The following is a 14,123-nucleotide window of genomic DNA, read 5'->3' on the forward strand; positions in this document are numbered from 1 at the left end:
TTCCAAGTGTCAAAAACACCTGTTCAAACCTGAGCACCAGACACCGTGTTAAGTATTCACCTTCCATTACAAACATTTTTTCCAGGCAAAGCCATTCTTCCTAAAGAACTCAACCCCAACTGTAACTTTGGAGCAAAGAGTAAAATGAGATTTTGTATTTCTCAGTTTCTGAACACAAAGATCCTTAGCCCACCTTTACTACAGTTGCCAAATGGACTGTTTTTCTTTTAAAGGTTGGAAAGAATTCTACTTGCCTCCCTGCCCCCTCCCCAATGTCAAACTGTTGATTGTGTGCCTGGTTTACGATGTTATTAAAAAACAAAGAGGGGTCTCAAAGTTTATAACCCACCCCCAGAGTGGGGAATTCAAAAGAAAAACTTCATGGAGTGCACTCTGTGGACCATCAGCTGTTTATATTTGATGCAGAGAAGGCAAGAGTAGCTAACTGCCTATCCCACCGAGCACTTGAATAGGACAGCCAACAGCCTGTCCATAATCAAGTCAGCAACACGGACAGAGGGTTTTGGAATAAACCAGGTTTAGGCTTGAACCCCAGTTTTTACTTGCTTTTGACTTTGAGATATCACTGAACTCCTCTGAGCTTCAGATTTTCCATCTGAATGATGGGAATACTAAGCCCCTATTTTACATGCAGTGTTCTTAATATTGGGCTTCCCTGGTGGCTCAGAGGGTAAAGAATCCACCTGCAATGCAGAAGACCCCGGTTCAATTCCTGGGTCAGGAAGATCTGCCTGAGAAGAGATATGCTACCCACTCCAACATTCTTGGGCTTCTCTGGTGACTCAGCTGGTAAAGAATCCACCTGCAAGGTGAGAGACCTGGGTTGGGAAGATCCCTTAGAGAAGGGAAAGGCTACCCACACCTGTATTCTGGCCTGGAGAAGTCCATTAACTTTCTCCCTTCTTGGCTTGCTAATACAGGCCAAAGATAAGCTTCCATGATTGGATTAACACAAAGATGACTCAGAATCTAGAAGAGAGAATTTTTGATCTTGGTGAACATGATGCCTAGCCCTTTGCCCACGTTGCTGGGGTTCAAGGACAAAGAAAAAAATGAAAATAGCGGATATGTGCAATGGATGTCTGTGAAAACATATGAACTACAAATTATAAGACTGGATCCCCTCACTCTTCCCCTCCTCTGCTCTAAATGGACACGTCTAAAACAAAGCTGTGATCTAAGTACAGCCCAGATAGACGATACCCCAATTCCCACATGGCTACCATTGCTTAAAATAATTCTGGACCTTGTCAAGCTGGTAGCACATTTTTGCACCTGCAGTGAGGGCTTCACCCTCTAAGGGAAGATCTGGATATAAGTCTAGACTTTTCCCCTGGGTATGAGCAACCTGGTCAGCAATTAAGAGTTTATCAAGTACTTCAATATTTATGATCTCTTTTATTCCTCACTGCAAAGCTTTGAAGCAAGATGGTCACCCTTGGCTTTAAAGATGTACCGCTTGGCAGTGGAGGGCCAGGACTAGAACCCAGGTCTCTGGACTGCGAGTCTCATTTACCAGGTGAGAGAATTAAACAATACGCCAGATCACGCCAGCGGCATCATCACTGTCAGCGCGGCAGCACAATAGTGTGGGAAAAATACAGAAAATGCCCAAGATATTCAGTAAGGCATTTCTCCTGTCCTCCGGGGCTCAGATTTACAGCACGGTGGCTCAGAGCTCAGACTCTGCGGTAAGGGACGTGCATGCGTGCTCACTCAGTCGTGCCCAACTCTTCGTGAGCTCACGGACTGTAGCCTTGCCAGGCTTCTTGGTCCATGAGATTCTCCAGGCAAGAATACTGGAGTGGGTTGTTGTGACCTCCTCCAGCGGATCTTCCCAACTCAAGGATCAAACCTTCATCTCTTACAGCTCCTGCACTGGCAGCCGGGTTCTTTACCACTAGCACCACCTGGGAAGCCTGGGATAAGGAAGACAACTAGGTTTAAACCCCAGCTCTATCACTCATGAACCAAGTGACCTTAGGCAAATTATTTTTACACTGCAGACCTCCGTTTCTTAATTTGCAGAAGAAAGATAAGGACAATATCTACACTTTGACTATTGCAGAAATAATGTATGCAAAGTATTTTAGAAGGTTGCTTAGCATACTTTTATAATACTTACAGTGTATGTGTATTTTTCTATTTTAAAATATTGAGTTGGACAAAAAGCTCTTTTGGGTTTTCAATATCCCAAATGAACTTTTTGCCCAACCCAATACTTTTAATAACAGTAATAACTGCATGAAATAGTGTTAATCAAGTGATTGACCCTTGATCTTCTAAACCTCTGCTATATCAGAGAGACCATGATGTGCTGCCAGGGAATCAGACAGGTTGCCCACCGCAGTCTGGGCGCTTACCGCGAGGATGGCAATAACAATCCCCACAGCGCAGAGCACAGCGTCGTTGATTGTCTCCCCGGTTTTCTGTGGATACTTGATGCTCTCGTCATTGCAGTAAAACCCCCGGTGGTAAGGCTTGATGGTGCTTGTCTCGATGATGATGAAAGGCAGGCCCGCTGGTCCAGATGGAACCATCATCACCATATACAGGGGAGAAAACAAAACAGAGGGAAAACATCAGTGCAAAGAGGCCGAAGAAGAAGGGCCTACAGCAAACACCACCCCAGATAACAGCATCGATAGTGATGTCAATTCCTTGCCTTTGTAGTGACCTACAGCCTTCTCTGGGGCTTCCCAGGTGGCTCAGTGGTAAAGAATCCGACTATAGTGCAGGAAAGACAGAGTTCCATCCCTGGGTTGGAACGATCCCCTGGAGAAGGAAATGGCAACCCACTTCAGGATTCTTGCATGGGAAATCCCACAGATAGAGAAGCTTTGCGGGCTACAGTCCATGCGTCACAAAAGAGTCGGATAAGACTGACTAAGTGACCAAACAACAACAAAGCCTTCTCTACATGCACCCTCTTCCTGCCTTTACTCATGACTAAGAGATGTCGCATGATCCTCTTGTCTTGACCAAGAGCACAGAGGGAGACAGTGCAAGCACCAGGGCAGGAGCTTTCCCACTACTCTACGTCATCCTGCTAAAGTCAAAGCACGATCTGTAATTATCACTAACAAAGTTCCAAATCTAATGAGGTCTCACGATGCCTCCAAGTGCCTTCCTCTCTTAAGCCAACTACTTCCCCTTTGAAAAGCTCACCTCAAGGCACTCAGACATGGAATTCTGAAAACCCTGAAGTAAGATAACCTAAATTTGAACCCCCAGATCCACCACTTCCTAGCAATGGGACTTCTGCTTCTTTCTCCATTTTCCTGAGCCCCAGTTCCCTCACAAATGAGCTGTACTGATGCCTAAAGGGGATCAAAGCATTCAAAACTCCTAGCAGAGTGCTGGCACACAGAAGCTACTCAGTAAACAGCATTTCCAATTCTTTCCTTTCACTGTTCAACAGGTCATTGACAAGACTGAACAGAGCTGAGCTGGGCCCTGCTGCCTGCAGACCTGGAGCAGAGCCCAAGGGCATCAGGAGCACCGCGAGGCACTCTCGCAGCTGCTGCTAGTTTATCAGCGTCCAGTTCAGATGCCATTTTCTTAAAGGTCATGGAAAATAGATTTCATCACCTGCCAGGAAAGGCCCTTATAAGCCTGAAGCAAAAAGTGAAGGCCTACAATTTCTTTTGTTTGGACCAGGCAGCAGCCTCCAAATTGGTCTCCTGGCCTTCTGTGCCTCCTACACATATCCACCCATTTACTTCCTGGGCATGAGCATGCCATGGCCGTGCTCAAGGTCTGTCAATGATTCCCTACCACACAGGACAAGATGACGTCCCTAAGTCCAACCTCTGGAGTTCCCACAACCCGAACCTCCTTGACACACCCTCCAACAAAACGACACGGGACCTCTGTCTTGGTTCATGCTCTCCTCTTAAGCTTGAAAGACACTTCCTCCCTTACCTCCAAGTTCAACACCAAGCCCCACTGCCACCTCACCAAGATGAGGAAAAGGTAAAATAAAAGTGAAAGGTGAGCCACTGAATGTCAAGACTAAGGAAGACCATGAGAAATATCTGGTCAATGATAATAGCCACTGCTGATGTGCGCCAACAATGTATAAGACACTTTGCATCCATTTTTGCATTGAACCCTCTAACAACCCTGAGTCGTCATTTTAAAATCATATAAGCACTACTATCACTCATCTCCCAGTAGAGAAAACAGAAGCTCAGAATGACTGTTTAGCTCACTCAGAGTCTCTTAGTCCACCTCCAAAGTGCCTGAATCCCCAATTTAACTTTACAAATTGGTTTCATCCATATAGGAATTTCATTAGTGGGGGGAAAAAATGTGATAAGCAGCCATTTAAAAGATAAGATTCCATTTTCATGTTTCTCCAAAAGAATTAAGCCCACATCATGTTACTCAAAGGCCCAGACTGCCTTTAAAAAAAAAAAAAGAAATGTACCATGAACTCCACAGTTTTTCAATGACTTTAGTCCAGGCCAGCAGTGATAAAAATGCTCACTTTCTAAAAAGTGTATTTATGTATCATTGTGCATACACACATGGATTTATTTGGTTTTATTCTTTGGATTTATTTGAATTCTACGGCTATTTATTTTGTGACCCCTAACTGCTTCCTGCTAGAACAACAATTTACTTTATCAAATTCATACTGGTGCTTTGAAAAGAAAGCCCAGCCACACACCACAGCATTGTGCCTGACCTTCAGAAAGTAAACACAGAGGGGCCCTGGAAGGCAATCACCAGCAGCTCTTGAAATTCTGTCTCTGCAAGGACGGAGAAAAGGTGGAGGAAGGGGAGACAGTGAATGCAAGTTCTGGCTTAGTGGCGGCAAGTGCAGTTAGCTGGTCCTCTTGGGTTGGAGGCTAGAGAGAGAAGATATCCTGTGGGCCTGAGCCATCTTCATTCCACTGCCTGAACACTTTGAAATGTGGCCAAGTTGGATATGAAAAGGAGCTGCGAAGCCAGCAGTATATTAATAGTCCGCTTTTAAAGTTCCACACATCGTGATCAACACTGTTAGCTTCGCATCTGAGCCCGGCCACAGCCTCTGTGGTGCCGAGGAGCCAAAGCGTTGCTAATAAACTCAGGAAGGGAACAGACCCCCAGTTCCTTACACTTGTGCTCCGTTCTTAGGCCTCCAACTTCTATTTTTAATAGTGTTCACATGATAGGCCTGTAAAGCATATGTTTCTAAGGACAATAAAACACATATAAGAGAGCTGTGGAGTCAGACTGAACTCGGTTAATGATTTCAACTCTGCTCGCCACTGCTTGAGCGAGTTACTCCCCATCTCACGACCCCCTTCTCATCTGCTCAATGGGAAAAATGAAGACTTGCTTTGAGATGGATGGGATGGTATAATACATTAATGTATTCACTCACTCATTCAACAAGTATTTATTGAGTCTCAAATATGCCTGTGAAGTACAAGGAATACAGAGATGACATAAGTCCTGCCCTCAGGAAGCTTAGAGTCTAGTAGGGGAAGATAAAGATCATGGAATGAAATCAGTAAAGGGAGTTGTTTTAGTTGGAAAAACCCAGGCAAGAGCATGGGGAAGGATCAGCACAGAGTCTGGTGCACACTGTGGACACTCAAAAATTCTGTAAGGAAGAAGGAAGGGAAAGTCCCACAGAGAAGGCTAGGAAAGAAAATCTGTCTAGTCAGCTCTTTTGCACTCAACCTGGGAGCCATCCAAACCCTCTTCCTTCCTTCCTAGTCCAAGGCTTGGGGAGAGTTTCCGGCTCCAATAATATGGATGATGACCACAAGCAGACAAGAAGTTGGATCTGAATATGGTTCATTTTATTTTCTTGAAAGGCATGGAGACAGCATTGAGAAAACCCAGTGGCCTTTTCTGTCTCCCCTACAGACTTGTGGCATGATTGGGGATGATGCCAGTCGAGTCTTGATTTGGCTCCAGGAAAAGAATAACCTCAGATTCCCTTCGGTTGATGGGAAAAGTGTAAATATGTCTCCCTCAATGGGGCAGCCAGTCCTCAAGTGACATAACGCCTTGCCTCTCCAGGACACAGAGATGAGGCCATTCTAATCCAAAGCAGGATCTCCATTTCCAATGTTGGCACTATCTTTATGACCAATCACTATATTTCCTGACCGTTTCATTTCAAGAAAATTCCTAGTGATAGGCACTGGAAGTTGAGGTGACAGTACATCAAAGTACCTGGCCTCAAGAAGTTCATGGTGGTGTAAAAAAGTCACGAAAACAAGTGCACTAAAGTATTTTTATAGTGTAAGGACTGACTGATGTAGAAAGTACAATGACGCACAAAAGAGCACTCTACAGGGGACACTAAAGATGGTCCAGAGAGGAGGTTTAATTTGACACTCCTGTGAGTAGGTTTCTGGGGTCCTAATGCAGGCTTGCATGCTAAGCTGCTTCAGTCATGTCCAACTCTGCGCAACCCCATGGACAGCAGCCCACCAGGCTCCTCTATCCATGGAATTCTCTAGGCAAGAATACTGGAGTGAGTTGCCATTTCCTTCTCCCTGGGGTCCTAAATACACTCATAAAAACAGTGTAGCTTAGGGATGCAATAGGGCTTCCTAGGCAGCACTAGCGGTAAAGAATCTGTCTACCAATGCAGGAGACTCAAGAGACACAGGCTCCTTCCCTGGGTCAGGAAAAATCCTCTGGAGGAGGAAATGGTGACCCCAGCCAGTATTCTTGCCTGGAGAATCCCATGGGCAGAGGGGCCTGGGAGGGCTACAGTCTGTGGGGTCATAAAGAGTCAGATACAACTAAGCAACTGAGCACAGAGTACAGGGACTGCAATAAGCTATCAACAAAATGAGGGTCACTGCTATGATGAAAATACAATTTGAAATCTGGCCACAGAGGTGGGAGAGATACCCAAGGTGCAGAGGATCCCCACATAAACTGGCAAGTCAGACAAACCTGCTGCCTGTTCTGTTCTCAGCACTGATGGAACTACTGAGTTGGAGTCCCAGCCTTCCAGTGGCCCAAAGGCCAATAGGAGAAGCAGTCATAAAAGTTAACACATTAAGTCACCCTAAGGTTCAAAGGGATTAAAGTGACTTACCAGAGTCACTGGGTCAGAAAAGCTGTGGAGGTGGATGGGCTCAAATGCTCTGACTCCTGGGCACATTCTAAAGTAAATGAGTCACTTAAAATAGAAGCACCTGTGAGTATTAATAATTAATTGAAGCTCAGCAAATCTCATGGTCTTTGAAGAAAGAAAGTGCTTTGTTTGGAACAGTCAAGGCAACAGCACTGGCTCCTGTTCCCTGAACATTTACCGTGTACTACACACGTTAGTGTCTAATATTATTAAAACTTTGAGGCCAATATCCTGGAATTAAATTTATCTATACTGAAAGATACATTATAAGCTTTTTGCAAAGCAAAACAAAAATGTAACTGAATACACACACAGACACACACACACAGACCCACCCCATCTGGTGATTCTAAGACCTCGGACCCAAGCATTTCTCCTTCTTTTAATCAAGGATCAATTAACTTCCTAAACCTCCAGGGACCTCTTGGGATGTGTAGGCTGCAGGGGAGGTGAAATACGAACCCACTGACAAACACTTAATGGGCAGAAAATCAAAGCATGAAGAAAAGCCCCTGTGTTGGGTTCAGCCTTTGAAAGTTCTTGGGCTTTGAAAAACTAACACTTGGGCTGGTTGGGCGGTTTGGGGGTGGGGTGTAAAAAAACATGGGATAAGTTTTCGTGGCCCACCCATTGATAAAGTCATGTGGGAAGTGTTACCAAAGTGACCCAACCCCAGAGCCCTGCTCCCTCCAGCCACAGCTTCAAGTTTGTGCAAAATTAAACACAGCCTCCTGTTCTCAAAGTGATTTTTAGAAAGCATTTGTGAGGGTAGGAGAAGAGTGGGGTGGGAGAGTGAATGAGGAATTTTTGCAGTTTTGCGTGGCTGAAATCAGAGCATTGGGGAGAGATTTTCCCATCGTTCCTGTAGACCTTTTCCAGAACTGTCCAACTTTCCACTTCACCCAAACTGTAGTTGCCCTAAAATGAGCCAAGTCTAGCATTCAACTAATACCTGCAGAAAACCTACATATTTACTCACAAAATAATATTGGATAAAGAGCCCATGTGCAGTCTAGTTGTTTAATGATTCCGTAACAGGAATTTATACATCTTAGCTAGGGTATAGAGTTCCATAAATTTTACTGTTTTACTCCCTTAGCAAATGGAAAATTAAGGCTCAGAAAGGTTAAGAAGTCCATCTTAAGTCAAAGTGAGCAAATGGCACCAATTCAGACCAGTACAGAAGTAGAGCTCGACAGCAGACTTCCAGCGGTAAAGAATCCACCTGCCAACTCAGGGGACACAGGATGGATCCTTGATTCTGGAAATAAGATCCCACATGCCACGGGGCAACAAAAACTGTGTGTCCCAACTACTGAGCCCATGTGCTCTGGAGCCTGCATGCCTCAACAAGAGAGAAGCCCCCACACCGCAGTGAAAGATCCTGCTGCTACAGCTAAGACCAATACAGCCAAAAATGAATCAATATTAAGAAAAAGAAAGAAAAATACATATGGACCACACTGGGCTTCTGATTCCAAAGAATTTAGAATCTAATTAGGAATTAATGTATTTTAATCTCTACAACAGCTTTGAAAAGTTACAGGCTCTTATTTTCATTTTTACCCAACAGAAAATTGAAGCCAGAACTTGTATAATGTGGCCAAGGTTCCCAAGTGAGTCAACTGGTCACTGGGATTTGAACTCAGGTCTGTCTTTCTTTTGGCTTATGTTTTCTTACTCCATGACCTGACCCTCCCTTTCTTTATAAATGTCTTCCCTGTTAAAATATGACCAACTGATTTTTTTTTAATCACTTAAGGCCAGAATGGTCAACCCAACTGCTACTTAGAGGTTCAAAATACAAATATTTATGTTGCTTGTAAGTGACAGGGTTTCTATTTAAAGTAATTAATTGCTACTGGTCTTAGAAGTGTGCAAACTTTCTTTGGTTTACGATATTTGTCCAGATTTTTAGACTGGACACAATCCAGATGAGACAAAACTAAGTTTACTATGAAGGCGTTTCCCACCTTTGAAAGAGGGTGCCATGAAAAACACTTGCTGTTGGCTGGTGTGAACATTCAGTATTCTGGTCTAGAGGTTCTCTTTGACAAATGCTCAATTCTTTGGTCCTGGAAAGCTCAGGCCTTTTTCTTTTTCTTTTTTTTTTTTCCACAGAAAGAAGATTGTCAGAACCCAAAGCAAGCACATGGTAGAAATGAAGAAAGGAATGGCAGGTCCAGCCCTGGCTCCTGGGTTTCTTGAGTCTAAATCCTGGATCTTTACTTGGATTCCACAAGCACATATGGACAGTTCCTGAGCAGTGGGCACTGGGTGAGGTGCTCAGCACACAACCTTGAGCACTGTTTTAGGTTCCATAACTTCAGAAAGTCTCAGGTTCCATGACAAAGAGACACCTGACTTAGTCTATTTGGGGGTATGAAAAAGAACCTTGAATGGTCTTTCTAATTTGAAAGTGCTCAACATTCAGAAAATGAAGATCATGGAATCTGGTCCCATCACTTCATGGGAAATAGATGGTGAAACAGTGGAAACAGTGTCAGACTTTATTTTTGGGGGGCTCCAAAATCACTTCAGATGGTGACTGCAGCCATGAAATTAAAAGACACTTGCTCCTTGGAAGAAAAGTTATGACCAACCTAGATAGCATATTCAAAAGCAGAGACATTACTTTGCCAACAAAGGTCCATCTAATCAAGGCTATGGTTTTCCCAGTGGTCATGTATGGATGTGAGAGTTGGACTGTGAAGAAAGCTGAGCGCTGAAGAATTGATGCTTTTGAACTGCGGTGTTGGAGAAGACTATTGAGAGTCCCTTGGACTGCAACGAGATCCAACCAGTCCATTCTGAAGGAGATCAGCCCTGGGATTTCTTTGGAAGGAACGATGCTAAAGCTGAAACTCCAATACTTTGGCCACCTCATGCAAAGAGTTAACTCATTGGAAAAGACTTTGATGCCGGGAGGGATTGGGGGCAGGAGGAGAAGGGGACGACCGAGGATGAGATGGCTGGATGGCATCACTGACTCGATGGATGCGAGTCTGAGTGAACTCCGGGAGTTGGTGGTGGACTGGGAGGCCTCGCGTGCTGCGATTCATGGGGTTGCAAAGAGTTGGACACAACTGAGCAACTGAACTGAACTGAAAGTATTATAAAAGCATTTTATCCTTCAGAATAAATAAGAGCCACCTTAAAAGTCTCAGCTCTGGCAGTTTTGGCTTTTGCAGTTGGAATTTTAAAGGGCTGCCATATCCACCAAGAAGTAAAAAACAGGTCAACCAACAGTCAGTGATTTATACCTTTCACTGAGAATTCCAGACCTCTTTTGTTGCCATTATATATTTCACAAATGGGATACTCTATTTTTATCACTACAGAAAGGACTTATGATTCCTCTCCTCCAGGTAAAAATAGGTCAAGACCTCCTTTCTCTCTCTTGATGCCTCTTTAAATAAGGGTGGCAGTCCATGTACACTCATTGAGCATTTACTGTGTGCCAAGAGGTTTGGATATATCAACTAATTTAATTCTCAAAACAATCCTCTAAATTATTAGTTAATTACCAAAGCACAGAAGGTCAGAGATTATAATTTGCCTCAGTGTCCACTGTGCTAACAAGAGGTGTAACCAGAGTATGTGATCAAATACTCTGACTCTAAAGTTCATTCAGAGATGGGGCCAGTGAGCCTGCCCTTCTTAAGCACACATGAACTCTGTCTATGCAGATGGTTTGCAAGAGGTTGACCTTAAACAAGGACTAAAAAGTAAAGCCTAAGACGCTGAGATGCATTTGTACAGATCCAGCTACTCTCAGTCTCTCTTATGAGCCAGAGATGTTCATTTGCAACATACTGCCCAGAACTAGGACATGGTAAGAATCACATGTGTGGTTTCACAGTTCTTAGGTAAATGATCACCTCTGATCTGCCTGACAATTCTGGAAAGTAATGTTTTTAACATCTGGATTAAACTATCACCGGCAAACTCTGATTCAAGACCTGAATATCTTTTCTACAAAGGAGCCACTTAGCCACGTAACCCACTCTGGCAGAGTTACTTTTTTCCAATTTAACCAGAAATTTTGGAATCAGGCAGACAGGATTCTACTTCTATTACCTGTTATGCTTACTGTATGACCTTGGGCATGTCACTTGGCCTCTTTGAACTCCATTTCCATCATCGTGCAATAGTTCTCAACATACAGAATGGATTGGGAGGACTAACTGAGACAATTTATAAAGCATCCAGTAGTCACTTGGCACTGTAAATGTTACTTCTTGCTTCTGTATGTGATAGGTAGCCACAGAAAGCTTTTAAGCAGGGACAAGACATGATGAGAGTTCTGTCAAAAGCCACAGCCCCACCAGCCCCTTTCCCAATGCAATCTGATCCCACGGGAAAAGCATGCTCATAAAATCCTTTAATTCCAGGGACTTCTTGGGATTGTGTAAACAGAAGGGGTTAGCAGGACCTGGCACCCTGACACAGAGAAGAAATATCACAGCAGGCACCCTGCCCCGCATTCTTGAAGATCACAGGAGGCTGAAGGGGGGGGGGGTGTAATAAGGGTGAAAAGCATTTCTTATTTTTCCAACAGTTAAACATACATTCGTCAGCAGTGTGCTCTCATCAGAGTCATGCTATCCAGGTGTACACAAACACCAAGTTCACGTGGTGGTACAATAAACAACACGGGGACTGGCAGGACATCAGACACTGTAGAGATAGTCAAAAAGCAAGGCTGGAGCCAGATGCAGCGCCAAAAATGAAGAACTGAGGTGGAGGCCTGCAAGAATAAAAACATGCTGGCAGGTAATCCAAGGCCATCAGGGCACTTTAAGCCAACTCATACACAGCCCTACCAAGTTCTAGGTCAAAGTTGACACACTGGCAGCCCAAGGCCAAATCTAGCTTTCAGAGATCTTCTGTTTGGCCCCCTCCAGTCTTTAAGATATTTAAAAATTCATTATTAATACTTAATAACAGGAGGTCTTACATAACATTCAGATTTCAGCCTCTTTTATTTATTTATTTTTGGCCTCCACTGGGTCTTCATTCCGCACAAGGGTTTTCTCCAGTTGTGGTGCTTAGGCTTCTCATTGCCTTGGCTTCTCTTGTTGAGGAGCATGGGATCTAGGGGTGCGAGGGCTCAGTAGTTGTGGCTCATGGGCTTAGTTGCTCCACAGCATGTGGAATCTTCCCCGACCAGGAACTGAACCTGTGTCCCCTGCTTTGGCCGGCAGACTCCCAACCACTGGACCACCAGGAAGTCCCAGATTTCAGCATCTTAAGCCAGCTCTACTGTCCAGTGGCAATCAATGTAGGTAGTGGTAACTAGCTACACAGATTCTCCATGCACTACCATGCCCTTCTGTCCCCCTGATACCAAGGCTACATCTTGGTTCCATTCCCATTGAGTTGTACTGTCAATCTTCCTGTAACTGGTGCATTTCAGTCATTTATGTTAATAGTAATATCTGATCCCTGGAGATGTTTGGTTTTTCCCCCCCTGCTCTGAAGAATATAAAGTCCTTAGGTGAACCCATAAAAACAGAAACAATGAACACTTGATTCAACTTATCAGCTCCTCCATGGTAAGTGATGGCCATATTAGACCCAAGTGGATGGATATGTACATAGGTATGTCAAAGACTTAACCAAAGACTGTGCCTCCTATCAGTGTTTTCAAAGCCAAACATGGTGTCAAGTCACCATTGCAAGGCAGTTAATAATAGCTGCATATTAGACATGAGGAAACTGAAGTTCAGAAGCTAAGTGATTTGCCAAAGATTTCACGGTTAGCAAAAAGAATGAGGTAGGAAGCCAAGGCTTGTTGAACAACAAAGTTCTTTGCAAGTTTATTCAATGAGGGTGGCAGTGGGGCCAGAACGAATCTGCCTTACTGGCAAGTTAAGGAAGGTGTACGTGTTAATAAATTACATGGTTATGCTTCAGGAGAAAGAAGTAAACACAACTTACACATGTCTATGTAATATACTAGGTGAAGTTATCAGAGAGTTCTATTTTTCAAGGCAATAGTGTTAAAAAAAGAAAAAGCCTTTCTGATTAGAAGCTCATTCATTCTAAAAAGTAAAAGCCAAGTGAGAAGGAATTTATAAATAAAAATCCAAATAGTTGCTGGTAATTACAAATCTTACTCTAGTGGAGTCAGGAACATTATAGTAATATGCTGGTAGAGTTCTGAAACTACAAGAGATCCAAGGCATCAGTTATTCCATTTCAGTTCAGTTCAGTCACTCAGTCGTGTCCGGCTCTTTGTGACCCCATGCATTGCAGCACGTCAGGCCTCCCTGTCCATCACCAACCCCCGGAGTTTACTCAAACTCACGTCCATTGAGTTGGTGATGCCATCCAAGCATCTCATCCTCTGTCATCCCCTTCTTCTCCCACCCTCAATCTTTCCCAGCATCAGGGCCTTTTCAAATGAGTCAGTTATTTGCATCAGGTGGCCAAAGTATTGGAATTTCAGCTTCAGTATCAGTCCTTCCAATGAATATTCAGGACTCATTTCCTTTAAGATGGACTGGTTGGATCTGCTTGCAGTCCAAGGGACTCTCAAGAATCTTTTCCAACACCACAGTTCAAAAGCATCAATTCTTCAGTGATCAGCTTTCTTTATAGTATATTCCATTTACTAGATGGGAATACTGAGATCCATCACACCCTAGCATAGTGATTACTCCTTTCTGGGAAATCTCTTCAGAAAAGGGTCCTTACTTTATTTATCTCTGTATCCTCAGCACAAAGAATAATTCCTGGCACTTAGTGGTGCTCAACAAACATGTACTGAATAGATGTATAGGAAAGTGAAAGCGAGCGAGTCACTCAGTCGTGTCCGACTCTTTGTGACCCCATGGACTAGTCCATGGAATTCTCTAGGCCAGAATACTGGAGTGGGTAGCCTTTCCCTTCTCCAGGGGATCTTCCCAACCCAGGGATCGACCCCAGGTCTCCCGCGTTGCAGGCAGACTCTACCAGCTGAGCCACAAGGGAAGCCTGATATATAGGAAACAGACTA

General features: G+C 43.9%; 1 protein-coding gene across 2 annotated transcripts in view; it reads right to left on the reverse strand.

Moving 5' to 3' along the window:
• Window positions 1–14,123, reverse strand: part of PLPP3 (phospholipid phosphatase 3) — an 88,125-nt gene that overhangs the window by 41,658 nt on the left and 32,344 nt on the right. For both annotated transcript variants that reach the window (XM_018044641.1, XM_005678357.3), the window contains exon 2: window positions 2,385–2,542. In XM_018044641.1, coding sequence (XP_017900130.1) covers window positions 2,385–2,542 — 158 coding nt within the window. The remainder of the gene's footprint in view (window positions 1–2,384; window positions 2,543–14,123) is intronic.

The sequence above is a fragment of the Capra hircus genome, chromosome 3 (assembly GCF_001704415.2).
Source record: "Capra hircus breed San Clemente chromosome 3, ASM170441v1, whole genome shotgun sequence".
In the NCBI taxonomy this organism is placed as follows: Eukaryota; Metazoa; Chordata; class Mammalia; order Artiodactyla; family Bovidae; genus Capra; species Capra hircus.